The sequence below is a fragment of the Protopterus annectens genome, chromosome 1.part0 (assembly GCF_019279795.1).
Source record: "Protopterus annectens isolate FY-2018-M chromosome 1.part0, PAN1.0, whole genome shotgun sequence".
Taxonomy (NCBI): domain Eukaryota; kingdom Metazoa; phylum Chordata; order Ceratodontiformes; family Protopteridae; genus Protopterus; species Protopterus annectens.
In genome coordinates this window covers 119325046-119342502 of record NC_056725.1, presented here as the reverse complement: position 1 = coordinate 119342502, position 17457 = coordinate 119325046, and the positions used below count along the sequence as shown (strand labels likewise).

Sequence of the window (17457 nt, the reverse complement as noted above, 5' to 3'; positions counted from 1 at the left end):
AAATAAAAACTACAAGGGCACGAGACTGAGTTCAAAATACAAACAGCTAGCCTTTTCAAGTAATTCTACTTAAAAGTGCAGTGGAACATATATGTGGTGCTCATATCTTGCAGTAATTCTCAATTCTTCCAGACTGCAAATGAAGCTGCAAGACTACTGTCCCAGAACAAACAAATACAAACAGAACTTTTTTGCTGGCTGAAACACAAGAAAATGCAGAATAGTATTACTCCCACAGGTCCCTAAGTGCAATTGAAAATATTTAAGTAGAATTGAAATAGTTTTTTCTCCTCTTTTTGATGAAAAGCTCATTTCTCACAATTCAGCTTTCCACACTTCAGTCTTAAATATGACTGAAATTGATGGAGGATCCTTCTCCCTATGTAAATGTTTTTTTCTTGGTGAAAGTGTACATACCAGATTTGTTGGGTAAGCAAGTACTTCCTATCACTATATTGAGACACACACACACACACACACACACACACACACACACACACACACACACACACACACACACAGAGTAGTCATTCATTGCTGGATTTTAAGAATTGATTCTTCCCTCCCTGCAGGATGCATCACCATTTACTCCACACAGCGGTAGCGAGAGATGGCTCAGTCATCCAGTCAGAGATGGTATATACTGACAGAAAAATTCTGAACTGTAGTATTTTTTTGCCCTGTAAAGGAGTTGATACCCAGTTGAAAAGAATTATTTCAGAACCATAAATGAAGTCAGTCATTTGCTTTTATGGTGAGACCCTCACACAGCTGCACTTTTTTTGCAACAGTATGTACTCTGGCACTGAACTATCCCTGGACATGTAATATAAACTTAAACCAATTGGTATTTGCTGTGCTGTTCCCATTCAGATGTGGGATATTTGTTCCAAGTCTGACTTCCTGACATTTCTAATTTAATGGTAAGCAAGTGATGTGATACAGAGTTGAAATGCACTGATTTAGTGCCCATATTCTTCTAATGTTGAGACTCTGTTTTCGTACTCCTTATCTGATTTGACTCTGGGAATCATCCTTGAATGGAGGCTGTGGTTGATTTTTTCATCTCCACAGCCTGCATTCGCTCTTTTACTCTGGAAGTTCTACACAGAGATGGAAACACAGCTGTGACAACATGCACCATAATGTTAGGTGTTGACTACATAAGCAGGGTTTGTTCATCACTTTAAGATATTTTTCTTGCTCACACATTTCAGATTTGGATCCTTGTTATCAACCAGTAAAAAGTTCCTGCATTTGCATGCCTTTGTTTTCTTTGGTGAAAATTCTGAACTCAAAAACATTGGTGGAAAAGAGACTCCTCTGTGGACTAATCAAAGGGTTCCACTTGAATCCTAGCTGGTAAGACGGACTTTTACCTGAGATTCTGCCAGATGGATTGACTCATTAGTCTTTGCATTTTAGCAACATTGTTTTGTGTTCTATCTGGATGCATTTTTGTGACTAAGTTGCACAGTGGCTTTTCAATTTTTGGTGAAAATCTTACAGTCAGAATAGCCTACTACACGCAACTTAACTGTGAAAATGGATACCACTACAGAATTCTGAGATGAGTCTCAGAACAGTGAGGCTGGATCTGTAAAAGCAGAGTTATTATGTGCCAAGTTCCAATATCACTGCGTCTCAGAGCATTTCACTTTCTCTGCAGCACAGTTATCTCAAGAGTTAGTATGTACAGAGTAGTAGGGTGTGGGGAGTTGCATGGGGCTTGCCCATAGAAGACAATTTAAAGGGAGTACAGTGGCTTTAAGTCATTGTTCTGCCTTATTTTCATTTTATAATTTTTTTAATTTCAGGACTGTCAGTTTTGGGTCTCGACATTAGAATAGGGAGCTGTAAAAATGGCTGTTGAAGCTATTGAGTAGACTTAGATGACTCTACTGAAAGTATCTGCGGTAAGTTGCACATATATGGCCTGCTATAATCAGCATGTTTATTACATTGTTATGCGAGAAGCATAAATGTTTTTTACTATTAGTGGGCAGGGTTAGTGACAGAAAATAGCCATAAAACATACTGTTTTCTGGAAAAGATGTGGTGGCCTAGAAGTAATTTCTCGTATGACCAGCATTTTACTAGTGTCCCCCAAGGACTTTAGCTCTGAGAATTTATTAGAATCTTCATGTGGCTATGTTCATACTCTCTCCAAGATGCAGAGTGACAACTTGACCAACCAATCAAGGAAGATAACTGCTCCTAGCAAAAACTGGGGTATAGGACAATGCCCCTTAAATAACTAGAAGACAAAAGGGGATTTAATTGTCCATCTTTAATTTTCATGCAGACAGTGTACAGAGCCTTTGCTGTTTATTATTTATTTATTTATTTTGCTTTTATGGCATGTTTCTGCACATTCAAGTCATATTGTGTGCTTTTCCAAATTAGTCTTTTTTTTTTCTTGTAGAAATGTTCAAGGTTTATAATATCTGTTTCCTTCAACAGATCTGATACTTCAGTCTCTGGTAGTGGGCTGTGCTGTGTAAACCAGAAGTTGGCATACTTTTGCCTGTCCCCAACAGGTCAATACAATGGTTGTAGGCAAAGGGAGCCCCATAGCTCTTAGCATAACTTAAAAAAATGAGTCCTTTAAGAAGCCATTAAGACTGGTTGTACTCAGATATGAAGACTGAAATAATGAGATGGCTGTCTAGTGTGTGTCATTATGAGACCTGCCTCATACAGTTGCACTTAACAGTCCAGTTTTATTTGATTGGTTTGGTTATATTTATTTTTAGTCCGGAAAGACTGTAGATTGTTTACTTTTTTCCACTTTTTATCTACAGTGGATATAAAAAGTATACACACCCCTGTTAAAAATGCCATTTTTTTGTGATATAAAAAATGAGACCACAATTAATCATTTCAAAACTTTTCCCACCTTTAATGTGACCTATAACCTGTACAATTCAATTGAAAAACAAACAAATCTCTTGGGAGGAAAAAAAAAAAATGTACAGTAAGTTGGTTGCATAAGTGTGCACACCCTTAAACTAATACTTTGTTGAAGCACCTTTTGATTTAATTACAGCATTCAGTCTTCTTGGATAGGAGTCTATCAGCATGGCACATCTTGACTTGGCAATATTTGCCCACTCTTTCTTGCAAATGCACTCCAAATCTGTCAGACTGAGAGGACATCTCTTGTGCACAACCCTCTTCAGGTAACCCCATAGATTTTCTACTGGACTTGGGTCTGGGCTCTGGCTGGGCCATTCCAAAACTTTAATTTTCTTCTGGTGAAGCCATTCTTTTGTTGATTTGGATGTATGCTTGGGGTCATTGTCGTGCTGAAAGGTGAAATTCTTCTTCCTCTTCAGCTTTCTAGTAGACGCCTGAAGGTTTTGAGCCAAAAGTGACTGGTATTTGGAATTGTTCATCATTCCCTCCACCTTGACTAAAGCCCCAGTTCCAGCTGAAGAAAAGCAACCACAAAACATGATACTGCCACCACCATGCTTCACCGTGGGGATGGCGTTCTTTTAGTTATGTGAAGTGTTGATGTTCATTTTCTCACTGCTGCAGTCTTCACCATTGGATTGTCCATGCTGTGGTAGCCCTCAGTCGGTCCGAATACCAGAGTCAAGGTTTTGTGTGTCAGCTGCTGTCACTTGCTGGGTGATGTCAGGTCATCTGAGCTATAAAAGAAGAGCAGGCGACGCCATTATCCCAGTCTTTCTTGCCGTGGAGCCCGTAGCAGAAGCAATTCGCAACAGTGCCGGTCGGCTGTTTCCAGATTTCAGACTTCACCTGAAAATGTCTAAAGCTAAGTACCCCATTGGGGATTCTTCTTTTTTCTTGCACTAATCGATGTCTGAAAAAGTCAATAACTGTCTCGTGTGTGGAAAGCAAATAACACATTGAGACTTCCATTCTTACTGCATCACTTGCTTAGGCCCAGATCACAACATACCCCGCTGTCGGTTCTCTGCCGTCTAACGCTAGAACTACTCATCATAGAGCTCTGTTTTTAGCCAGTTATTTTTGTCTTCCATCTCCGATTACCGATATGGCATCTGTCAGTCAGAAAATCGCAGATCTTTCGAAAAAACATAAAGATAAGTATAGAGACAGACCACATAAGGCCAAGCCTTCTGGCGACACCACCGCTAAATGTGTCGTCAGTTCTTCGGAACTTAATGAGGTGCTTTCGCAGCCCCTGATGCCCAACTCAATTTCTTCACAGGCTTCTACTGAGACCCTTTCGGAGTCCTGTATGCCGGAGATGTCTGCATCATCTAACAAGCCTTTGGCGGTCTTGCCCTCTGTTGGGTCCAGAGCTGCTAAGCGGGCACCGGCTACCGGGGATACCGCTCGCATTTCAGATTGCACTTCAAGGCCTTCACCCTCTCTTTCAACTAACACACCGATTTGCACTGAGGGATATCCTTCAGGCCAGACTTAGACCCACTCCAAAGAAAACAGCAAAAAGTCTCCATTCCACTACTCCTTCCCCTCCTCAAACTAGAATGCTTAAAATGGCGGAGGATCTCATCACTTTCATCTGGGGTAATCAAGCCATTCCAGCCAAAGGTGAAGGGAACCTTCTTCAGACATTCATTCGGATTTAGATTCAGAGGGATCTGACCCCTCTGTTTTTGAAGAGGAAAATCCTCTTACTGCCCATGAAGACTCAGATGCAGAAGAATCTATTCATAGGTTCATAGGTAGGTACTAGGCTATCAGCCCTGGGGCCTATACAAGCCCAGCCAAAAAGGTACCATGGCTTTTGCCACCCAAGAAAATTATTTTCCTGTGCCGCTGTCGAGCAGAGCCACAGAGGTGATCCCTGGGGGGGGGGGGGGGGGGGATTTCCTATTTCCCATCCAGTCATCAAGATTTTTCTTGAGTGCTAATGAGGAGCTTTGTATGATATAGATAGGTAGTTTATTCCAGAGTATGGGAAGTCTCTGGGACAGGAATCTATCCCTCTGGCATGTTCTGTTTATTGTGGTCACAAGGTTTATGTCCCTAGAGCATGCAGCTCGGAGGGATTGGGATTTCTTTAAGTGGAGCATGTCCAACAGCTCTGGGTTTGACATAGCTTTGTATGTTAGGCAAAGATCACCTCCGAGTAGGCGATATGCAACGGAGTAAAGCTGGAGTTTTTTGAGACTGTCTGCGTAGGGCATCTGTTTGAGGCCAGTAATCCTCTTTGTGAGGTATTTCTGCGGCCTTTCCAGTTGTTGTAGATGTCTTGTGAGGTACATACCAAAAGGGCCGTTGTACTCTATAATGGGTCTAATGAGTGATGAGTAGAGGGGAACAATGACCTCTTTTTTTCTGGATGAGAACATTTTGTGATGAGGTGTGCCACGTAGAAGGATTTCCTGACTACTGTGGCAATGTGATTATCAAAGGAGAGACTACTGTCCACCTGTGTCCCAAGGTCTCTTATCACACTTTCGGTGTTAAGTATACTACCGCCTATGTTGTAGTTCATGGGCACAGAGTTTTTACCAAAGGGGGTGACAGTGCACTTTTTGGCATTGAGCTTGAGGCCATGGCTTTGACACCAGGCATCTGTCTCAGTGAGGCCCTTTTGTAGGATGTCCACATCGTTAGGAGTTTTGATTATGGCTCCTAGTTTGCAGTCATCTGCGAACTTCGTTAGCCAAAGACCTTCTGTGTTAGCCTGTACTTCAGAGAAGTAGATACCAAACAGGAGAGGACCCAGGACTGAACCCTGTGGTACTCCACTTGTCACTGGTCTGAAGTTGGACTTGGAGTCTGCTACTTTCACAGTGTAGGTTCTGTCAGTGAGCCAGTTGGCAACCCATCTTGTGACATAGGGATTTATACCTCGTTTAGTAAGTTTATCTATAATTCCAGAGTTGGGGATGGTGTCGAAAGCCTTGGCAAGATCTAGATAGGCTGTGTGAACCACCTTATCCTTGTCTACGGCTTTGGTGACTGCTTCAAAGAAGTCTGTCAGGTTTAGGAGACATGATATGCCTTTTACAAACCCGAACTGGGTGGGATCCAGAGTTTGGAGATTACCATGTCTTTGTTTATAAGTTCCATGATGATACATTCCATGGCCTTGCAGACCAGGCTTGTCAGGCTAATGGGGCGGTAGTTCCCGGGGTATGTGGTGGCTCCCCCCTTGTGGAGTGGGATAACCATTGCTGTGCGCCATCTAGCAGGCACAAAGCCTGAGGTGAGGCTGTGATTGAACATGGTACTTAGGTGGGGTGCCAGTTCGTTCTGTAGTTCATGTAGAACGCAGCCTGGGATGTTGTCTGGTCCCATGGATGCTGTGTTCTTGGCTTTGGAGAGTGTGGTTTTTACCTGTGCAGCCGTGATTACAGGAACTTTGCATTCTTCCGGTATAGAGATGGGCTCTTTAGGGGGTGAGAGGGGGGTAAAGTTAGCACTGAACCTATCTGCCAGGATGTTGGCAATATCAGTTGGCAGTATTCCTTCTTCATCACCTCTGGAGGACTTTTCCTTTGGGGAAACCCTCAGGGAACACTTTCAGTGGGAATCAACGGATTTCCCTCAATCCAAGAAAAGACTAAAAGAGTTGGACCTACCCAAGCATAGGCCTCTGGCCATCCCACCCATCTTGGAGGTGATAGATGATGTTTACCAAGAATACAGCCTTACCCCTGACACCCTTCCACCTGCCCCCAGAAAGCCTGACAGGTACTACAGGGTACCTGACTCGCATAAATTCCTCTACAGAAATTCTATAGCAGATCCAGAGGTGATTACTCAGGAACCTAAGGGAGTTAAGGCTACCTCTGCAAAGAATTCTACTCCCTCAGGCAAAAAATCCAGGGCCCTGGACAGATGGGGTAAAAAAGTATATACCTCTGCAACTTTAACTATAAGGGCTCCCAACTGTCAGTTCCATATGTTAAATTATCAACAGCACACTTCAGAATTTTTGAAATGGAAAATTTCTGCTTTTCCAGATTTTGCCATCAGTAAAGAGATGCAGAATTACTGCACTTTTCATCTCAGGTGGCAAAGCACTCCTTGCACTGTGGATTTGATGCCCTAGAAGCTTCTAGCAGGGCAGCAGTGACAGGATCTGTTATCAGAAGACATGCATGGCTGAAGGAACAACCTCTCTATGATCATGTTAAAGCTAAAATCATGGATGCACCTTTTGACAAAGACCGCTTGTTCGGACAGAAAACTGAAGAGGTACTTAAAAAGATGGAAGACAAAGCAAAATTGATGCAGACTGTTAAAGATTTTCTTCAAGTACAACCTCCTAGGTTCAGCAGAAATTTTCCCTCTAAACAATGGTCCTTTCCTGCACCAAACAGGCAGGCACAAGGCAAAACCCGTAGGGACAGACCCACCAGGGCTCAAACTCACGGCCAGCAAAGAACTAAACAGTGGCTCCCCTCTAACACTAGAGCAGGGAGTTCAAAAAACAACCCTGTATGCTAAAAACTCTCAATGACTACCTTTGCCATCTCTGCCTTCCTCCAGCGCACCAAAAGCTAGGAGGAAGGCCATCTCTTTGCATAGAAAATTGGAACTTTATAACAAAAGATTAAAATCATTGCTCAGGGGTACAAATTAAATTTCTGAGAACTACCACCTCCAAGGGGTACCCACACCTACCTCCAAACCAATGGACAGAAGTACTAAAACAAGTGCAAAACCTAATAGCCCTAGGGGCAGTAGAACCTGTGCCTCCAGAACAAGTTGCAAAAGGATTCTATTCCAGGCTATTCCTTGTTCCCAGGAAAGATGGAACTTGGCGTCCCATCCTGGACCTATACTTTCTTAATACTTTCCTGGTAATCCCAAAATTCAAATTGCTTACCTTACAACAGCTTTTACCAGTGTTGCCAAATGAAGCTTGGATGGTCACCTTAGACCTAAAGGATGCTTACCTGCACATCCCAATAAGGGAATCATGCAGAAAATTCCTGCGCTTCAGAGCAGGATCATTACACTTTCAATTCTCTGCTTTGCCATTTGGCTTATCTTCTGCTCCCAGGGTATTCACCAAATGTCTAGCTCCTGCCATTTTCTTTTGAAGGCAAAACAATGTACAGATTTACCCTTACCTGGACAACTGTCTCATCCAGGCATACTGCAAGGAACTGCTCCTGCAGCACCTCTCATTTGTAAAAGCCCTACTCACCTCTCTTGGGTTCACCATCAACGAAGGGAAATCAAAACAGACACCTACCACGACAATCATATTTCTGGGAGCCTTACTGGACACAGAACAGAAAATGGCCTTTCTGTCCCCAAGAAAACAAAGCTTCTTACCAAAATATTTCATTATTCTGGCCTCCCAAACCCAGCTTTCTGTCAGGAAATTCCTGCAAGCTCTAGGGTGCATGGACTCATGCATCCTCCTGGTACCTCTGGCCAGACTGCACATGAGGAAATTTCAGTGGTACCTAAAGAACCTATGGTGTCAACACGCTCAACCTCTGGACACCTCCCTGCCTTTGATCCCTTGCATAAGATCAGAGTTTCTCTGGTGGGCCTAGGCCTGTGCTCTGAACAAGGGACTTCCATTCACCCTCTGTCCAACAGACCAGACCATAACTACAGATGCTTCAGACATAGCCTGGTGCACCCACCTAGAAGGCAGATGTGCCCAAGGTCTCTTCCATGCTCAAATACTACCCTTGCACATCAACCAAAAGGAAATAATAGCAGTGCAAAACTCTCTGGCATCCTTCAAACCCTACCCCAAACCAGGGGTTCTTCTCATAAAATCAGACAGCACTACAGTCATGTGGTACATCAACAAACAGGTAGGGACTCAATCTTACCCCCTGTGCAGACTAGCCATGAACCTGTGGCTAGCAGCCTCTTCCATGGGACTACATCTTATAGCCCAATATCTACCGGGCATCAACAACACCCTAGCAGACCACCTAAGCAGAAACCTGCTGGACCCACATGAATGGCAAATCCACAGAGACATTTTTCTGCAAATTACCCACACGTGAGGGACCCCCCAGGTGGACCTCTTTGCCTCTCATTTAAATCACCAAGTACAGAAATTCTGCACCAGGGAGTACCATCACCTGGCCTGGAAGGTCGATGCCCTGACCTTCCTTTGGAATACCCTCTCTGTGTATGCATTCCCACCTCTTCCTCTCATTCCAAAAATATTAATCAAGGTAAGGGAGGCAAAACCAAAAGCAATACTCATTGCCCCATACTGGCCCAGACAGCATTGGTACCCACTGCTGTGCAGCCTATCTCTCCAGCCCCCCTGTCAGCAAGGCTTATTCTACTATAACCAAAAAGGAATCTATGCTAAGCAAGCAAGTCATTGACATCATCACAGAAGCGAGAAAGCCCAGCACCAGAAAATCTTACGCTGGGAATTGGAAAAGATTCTGCTCCTGGAGCCAGTCCAAGGGTGGCAGACATTCATCTGCCCTCCATTCCTCTTATTCTAGATTATCTGGCTGATCTTCTTAATAAGGATCTCTCCTTCTCCTCGGTACACTTTGATGCAGAACAGCCATTGCTCTCCCACCCTCTTATCAAACAGTTCCTTAGAGGAGCCTCTAATATCAGGCCTCCCAGAAGACAACCCACCACAGCCTGGGATCTGAATTATGTTTTAGAAAAGCTTACTCTGTCCCCCTTCGAGCCTGCAGCATCCTCAGAATTAAAGTACTTCTCTTGGAAGACTGCCTTTCTCCTGGCTGTTACTTCAGCCAGGAGAGTGGAGTGTCAGAGCTAAAGGCTTTAATGGCCATTGAGCCATTTATCATCTTCCATGCAGACAGGGTCTCCCTGAGAACCAACCCCTTCTTCATGCCAAAGGTGGTTTCGGATGTTACCCTCAACCAGGCCATCCACCTTCCCACCTTCTTCCCTAACCCTCATAACAAGGGGGAAAGGATACTGCGTTCTTTGGATGTGCACAGGAACGCAGATTTTATCTGGATCGTACAAAGACATTCAGGAAAACTGATCAGCACTTGGTCAACTTTAAAAAAGGGGCACAGGGGAAATCTATATCCAAACAGACCATTTCCAAATGGATAGCACTCTGCATCCAATTTTGCTACTCCTTGCATGGAAAACCACCCCCCTGGGAGTATTAGAATCCATTCCACTAGGGCAACCTCTACTTCCATAGAATTCCTTAGAGGGGTACCCACCAAGGACATCCTGGAAGCTGCCACATGGACTTCAGTCCACAACTTCACCAAGCATTACCACATGAATCTATTCTCAAAAGCTAGGGCTGGGTTGCTTCTGCAATTCTGCAGGACATGCCCTCCCAATCTTAAATTTCTATCAACCTTCCACCCTTCTCCTCAGCTTTGGCAATCTTCCCAATGGTGAAGACTGCAGCAGCTAGAAATTAAGAATATAGTACAGCTGTGTGCACTTTCCATAAATGTAGATGTTCGAGTGTTCTCACCGCTGCAGTCATGTGTTCCCTCCCTCCTTCCCCCGATATCTCCTGTCCTTAGAGAGACACTTATTCCTATGGGGGTCTCTGACCCTAGGACTACTAATAATTATTAAAATTGGACTTCTTTGGTTGGTTAAGGCAAAAAAAACTGAGGTAATGGTGTTGTCTGCTCTCATTTTATAGCTTGGATGACCTGACATCACCCAGTAAGTGACAGCAGCTGACACACAAAACCTTGACTCTGGTATTTGGACCGACTGAGGGATAACCCAATGGTGAAGACTGTGGCAGTGAGAACACTCGAATATCTACATTTATGGTAAGTGTATACAACTGTACTTTTTTTTGCGCCAAACGTACCTTTTGGAATTGTGGGCAAAAAGTTCAACCTTGGTGTCATCAGACCATAACACATTTTCCCCACATGCTTTTGGGAGACATGATGTATTGTTTTGCAAAATCTGGCCAGGCTTGGATATTTTTCTGTGTAAGAAAAGTCTTCTATCTTGCAACCCTACCCATAGTCCAGACATATGGAGAATACAGGAGATTGTTGTCACATGTAGTACACAACCAGTACTTGCCAGAAAATCCTGCAGCTCCTTCACTGTTGCTGTAGGCCTCTTTGCAGCATCCCTGACCAGTTTTTGTCTTGTCTTTTCATCAATTTTGGAGGGACGTCCAGTTCTTTGCAACGTTACTGTTGTCCCATATTTTTTCCACTTTTTGACGACAGTCTTCACTGTGTTCCATGGCATATCCAATGCTGTGGAAATTTTTTTGTACCCTTCTCCTGACTGATACCTTTCAACAATGAGATCCCTTTGATGCTTTGTAAGCTCTCTCCGAACCATGGCTTTTGCTGTAGCAGGCAGCTGAGTAAATGTCAGGAAAATCCTACTAGGACAGCTGAACTTTATTTGGAGGTTAATCAGAGTCTCTTTAATTGGTGGCAGGTGTGTACCCAAGAAGACTGAATGCTGTAATTAAATCAAAAGGTGCTTCAACAAAGTATTAGTTTAAAGGTGTGCACACTTGTGCAACCAGCATATTGTACATTTTTTGTTTTTTCCCGTAACAGATTTGTTTTTCAATTGAATTGTACAGGTTATAGGTCACATTAAAGGTGGGAAAAGTTTTGAAATGATTTATTGTGGTGTCATTTATTTATATCACAAAAACCTGGCATTTTAACAGGGGTGTGTACACTTTTATTTCCACTGTACCTTGGCAAATCGGTTTGGTGCATTCATGATATCTAACATTCCTGATTATTGATTTGAAAACATCATGCGCATTAACTGAGTTTTTTCTGCAAAAACAGTTGCTTCTTTGAGCACCACCACCAGTCTTAGAGTCGTATATCATAATCAGTTGCAAATATATTCAGGAAGGGTGTTGGTTTTAGTAAACATATGCATTTTTTTGTTTGTTTGTTTTGGCTCTGTAAATAAGATATATATTTTTTCCCACTCTAGGGGGCAGTCAAAACTTCATCGTGGTGAAATTATGTTAAACGCTGAACTAGACCCCAGTGAATCAGTGCTGGAGAAATTTGCCTTTTCAAATGCACTCTCACTTTCTGGTAAGTAAAAAACATTACCTTTTATTAGTATATGTTGGCTTCATTTGTGTAATGGGTTCTAGAAATCACTTCCGTAAGTGACATTGTTTATTTCATGGAGCATTTTTCCAAGTCATATGCAACATTAACATCTGCGTTTGAAAATGCTTTAAACATTATTGTCTGTAGCTTATAAATATCATCAATGCAAAACTTATATTTTCAATAGAGTGTTAACAAAAAAAATATTTTTGCATTGTTTCAATTCTGAAAAATTTAAAATGACATAATTTATACCTGCTTTCAAGTTATTGCAGCACAAGACTCCTGTCCAGAGCCAAATGTACCCGAACGAAAAAGTGTCGGTACGCCTTGTATTTGAAGGTACGATTAGAAAAACAGCAAGGAATATACACACGGACACACACACACAGACACATGTGTGTGTGTGTGTGTGTGTGTGTGTGTGTGTGTGTGTGTGTGTGTGTGTGTGTGTGTGTGTGTGCGTGCGTGTGTGTGTGTGTGCGTGTGTGTGTGTGTGTGTGCGTGTGTGTGTGTGTGTGTGTGTGTGTGTGTGTGTGTGTGTGTGTGTGTGTGTGTGTGTGCGTGTGTGTGTGTGTGTGTGCATGTGTGTATATATATATATATATATATATATATATATATATATATATATATATATATATACACACACACAGAGAGAGGGTGATAGGTGAAAGTAACAAACATTTAAAGTGCAGTTCAACAAGAGAAGCCATTTTTCCACCTATATAACCTTGTTTTGTGTGTTCCACTTACTGCGGCAGATGTCATGTTAAATATGCAGCATCATATACTCTGGATGTAAAATAATACATTAAGAAAAGAGTGGGAACATATACAAAGCAACATCTATAGTAAATAGATTCACTAAGTCTGGGGAGTAAATGACCCTGTAATGCTGAGGCTTGATGCTACAAGCCTCACTGTGATGTCCTTCCATATCACTGTTGCAGTATTCTTCAAAAAAGGGAGCTCCTGCCAAGGACAGCCCAATTTCCTGCCAGTATGCTAAAGCCTTTAGATCTTACAGGTGCTGTACTTTCACACATATGCTCCAAGCATAGGATGTAAGGTATAAAGGTTACATAAGGAGGCAAATACTCTGAATTTCTTTGATGGCAGTCTGAATGCCCTTATGCCGTGCTGATTATCAAGCCATTTTCAGATAACTGCCCATTGTGGGGGTTCTTCTTTATTTTTCCAGTTTTGTTATTTACTTGTGTTCATATCAACCAAGAAGGGAAATGTCAGTGTGGGAGGCAGACTTCCCATAATGGCTGGCATGACCAGTGTCTTTTTGCCTATGTGCTTCTCACGACCACATGCAGTGCTCTGTATTTCATGAGTTTGTCCCCAAGACCCTCCATAGTCACTTATCTTCTCTTTCCATAGTCACTTATCTTCTGTCTCCATATATCTCGAGAACCAACTTTTTTAATTGTTTAAGGTGCTATGACGACTGTCTTCCAAGACAAAGGCCAAAAAGTTTGTCTGATCCAGTTGCAGTCCAGTCTCCACCTGGAAGTCTGTCTAGAAGCTAGTGAAAGCTGTGAAGACCATCCAGTTCTTACATCTGATTACTCTGCCAACACCCCATCAGAGGCTGGTATGGATCTGAGCTCTTGCACGTCCTCTAAGGCTTTTCAAATGTCTGCCCTGAATGTTGAGGGAGGAACCATGGTTGATTATTTCTGAGGGGCTGATAGGGATTCCTTAAATCTTAGTCTCAGAATACCCGCTTAAGAAAAAGCAAAAGATGAAACACATTACCCCTGTTGCTAAAGATCCCCAAAGTGAATGGCAGAATTTTACACAAGGCTTGTTCAATGCCTTGATGGCCATGAAGCCTCCTCAAGGGGTTTTAGTCCCTGCTCCTCCCTGGTCTTCCTCTCCTGTTAAGAGGACAAGGGAACCAGATTCCTCAGAGGGAGGATTTCCTGTCTTAGTCCTCTCAAGTTCCTTCATCTCTAGAATATGGCTCAGAGGAAGAGGATTCTTTGAGCCCAGATTCCCTCTTGGAAGAATTATCCTTTGGGGATACGATTGCACGTATGATGGAGTACTTTAAATGGAATTGGTCCCAGGTTTCTGACATCCAAAAGAAGTATTATGAGCTTTTACAAATAGACACCCAAGCCCTCTGCAGTTCCTCCTGTTTTGGCAGCTCCTTTGGACACCTTTTCTGCTGCCTCAGTAGGTCCTGACTCTCCATCCCTGACCCCTAAGAAACCTGATAGGTTATATAAGGTGCGCGAGGATTGCAAATTTGTGTTTGTGTCCTTCAGCTGATCTTTTTGTGGTTTCAGTCTCAATTGATAAACGTTCGCCTTCCTCTATGCTCCTTCATTCAGATAAAGATAGTAGAGCTATGGAAAAGTTGGGTAAAAAAGTGTATACTGCTGCCACCATGTAATTTCGGGCTATTAATTACCAAACCCACATGACTGGGCATGCCTTGGCTCTCCTTTCTGAGGTAGCTGAGGTAGTGTCTAATCTTCCTGATTCTGAAGGGAAAGCTTCAGCTCTTTCCCTGCTTACATCCACTTCCCAAGTCACTCTTCACGCCATGAAATGCAGTTATTGAGTGGCTGATGCCGCATCCAGAGCTGCTGCCTTTGTTTCTGTAATGAGTGTGATGGCCTCTCTACCCCAGGCCAATAATCAAGGAGCTTGAATCCTAACCACTGGCACCGGAGAGAGACATTCAGTAAGAACAGGAATGAATTTACACAGTATTTTCAGATGCAGCTCTCTGCATTAAGCACAGTTTCCCCAAGAGCACACAGGGAACACTCTCCAGACCTGGGAGTGGACTCTGTCTCTCCAGATCTCAAACAAGGCTCACTTTGGAGCATTGTGTCCCAATTCCAAGTAGCTGACACACCCAAACTTAGATATTTGATTTTGTCTCTCACACACACACACACACACACACACACACAATCCTGGGAAAGGCTGGTACAAGTTTACTAACTGTACCCCTTCTGTTCAGACTATAAGGTAACCATGCTGCCACCAGTCAACCACTCTGACTCTTACAAGGGTATCCAATTATACTGAGTAAAATCAATAGTAATATAAATGGTAAAGTGTAACCAAAGCAGCAAGGCTTTTCACAGTGGCCACAGTGTCACTAAAATAAGCACAAGTACTCTCAAGCTGTTAAACGTATTCTTTAAAAGATCAGCCGCAATGAAAGGTGTAAAAATGTTTAAGTAATAAAAATAGAAATCATGAGAATACTAAATATCTAAGTACAATAAACACCAGAGTTTCAATCACAGAAGAAAAAAAATAACACAGTTGGACAGATTCACACAGATGCAGAAAAAACAGTACCTAACTAATCTCACTGTATTTCCTGACTGTCTAAAGAATAACTCTTCCCTAGCTAACTTAATTAATACAGCAAGGCAAGACAGGATGCTGAGATGCTTACTTCCACAAGGCAAGGTGATGAGCTTCAAAATAACTTCTACCTGAACTAACTTGATTGTGATAACTGTCATAGATCTTTATATCAGGTTCCAAAGAAAACAAAACAAACCAAACTGCTGTGAGAGTTCTATCGTCTCAGTGCTGGTTATAGAATGACATCACATTTGGATCACCTGTCTCTGGTACAATACAGACTCAGAGCTTTGATAAGATCTGTTGCAGCATTTGAAAATTAGAGGACAATTTCAAAAACTTCTACTGTTCCCTTCCAGAATCCTTGTTTAAACATATACCTTTAATCATTTATAATAACACTTTTGATACATATTTAACACAGCATCTGTACAAGCCAGTGTGATAGTCAAATGACACAAAAATATTTACAAAACTCCAACTGGCATATGTTATACATGCACTGCCCTATTCTCCCTTGCACAGATGGCAAGCAATACCTCACATAATCACAATGAGCATTATTCTTAGCTTTGTCTTCTGGCTTTGCCTGATGATATAAAAGCCAGAATTTGGATGCAACTGTGGATAATAAAAATATTTTTGTGACAGCTGCAGCTGTCCTGTTCAAGTCCCTCCAGGGTAAGAGTAAGGCCATGCAGGAACTCAAACATATTTTTGTCTCCCCTATACCTAAATTTAAGAAGAATTAGCCTTCTAAATCCACCTTTGTCCATCAGCAGACTCGTCAACCTCCCAAATGTAGGAAAGTGTTTAAGCATATCCTTCCTGCTAAGTCCATTCAGACTCCTACATCTCAGAAGCTCTCCTTTCAGGTCAAGCCTGTCTCTATTTGACATTCTGCCTCCTCTTCCCATCAGCCAGGTCTGCTTGTCTCTCTGGCTGGTTTTATCTAATCTTCCTAATTCTGTCTCTCCCAAGTTTGCAACAGATCACTTCAGTCTCTTAGGCACTGTCATTTGGCAGGGGTATTTCATGGTGTGGAAATCCCTTCCCTCGTTTTTAGGCATTCTGCAACTTTCTCCAGAACTGTCTCTCTTTTGCCATATTTTGGATTAGGGCACCATTCGACCTGTTCCACCTCCACAAGTGGGAAGGGGTTTTTCCTCCAGGATGGTTCCTCGGAAGGAAAGGAACCAGAGACCAATCCTGGACCTCTGTTGGTTCAGCATTTTTATCAAGGTCCCCTTTTTCAAGATGTTGTGTCTTCAGACTTTTTTCCTATCCTTCTTACCCAGGCCTTCTTGGTCTCCCTAGATCTCAAGGATCCCTTTTTTCACATCCCCATTCACCCACTGTTCAGGAATTGTTTACATTTCTTCCCCTCATTTTCAATTCTCTGCTTTGTCTTTTGGCCATTCTATTGCCCCAAGGGTACTCTTGAAGTGCTGTGTTCCTGACATTGCCTCCCATCTTCCTCTTAGCTCTTGTACTATTCCTTCTGTGAAGAGTATTGCAACAGTGATATGGAAGGACATAGTGCAGTTGTGTAAAATCTTACCATAACAATGGATGTCCTTCTCTTCACTGTTGCAGTATTCGTCCCCCCATTATAGCACTTGCCCCTGTTTTGTTTCCCTCCTGGCCAGGGGGTTCTCTTTCTTATGACTTTTTTTCTTCTGGATGTGCATATTCTCCGTTGTCCTTTGGGGGTGCTTTGTTCCTCCTAGGGCAATTCATTTCTGAGTATTTGCATCCGTACATCACGTTTTTGCCCTAAGCCTTGCACTAGCAGCATACATGTGACATGTGGCTCCTATAAGATACTGACCGGCTATCCTTGGCATGAGATCCCTTCTGTTAGAAGCACTGCAACAGTGAAGAGAAGGACATCTACTGTTATGGTAAGATTTTACACAACTGTATTTTTTCTTTCAGTCAGATAAAAACATTGAAATAGCCGCAGAGATTTACATATGAAGATTTTTAGCTTTACCTTTTGGTTGTCATGCCAGATCTTTGATGTTATCTATTACAAATCATACCCTGATGTGTTTTATTACCCAGTAGAAATCCCTTAGCTTCACTGGCTAAGAACCTCCATATATTG

At 42.5% G+C, this 17457-nt stretch overlaps 1 protein-coding gene across 5 annotated transcripts in view; it reads left to right on the top strand.

Moving 5' to 3' along the window:
- Positions 1-17457, top strand: part of RMND1 (required for meiotic nuclear division 1 homolog) — a 611103-nt gene that overhangs the window by 442968 nt on the left and 150678 nt on the right. For all 5 annotated transcript variants that reach the window (XM_044088165.1, XM_044088420.1, XM_044088253.1 and 2 more), the window contains exon 7: positions 11869-11975. In XM_044088165.1, the coding sequence (XP_043944100.1) occupies positions 11869-11975 (107 nt within the window). The remainder of the gene's footprint in view (positions 1-11868; positions 11976-17457) is intronic.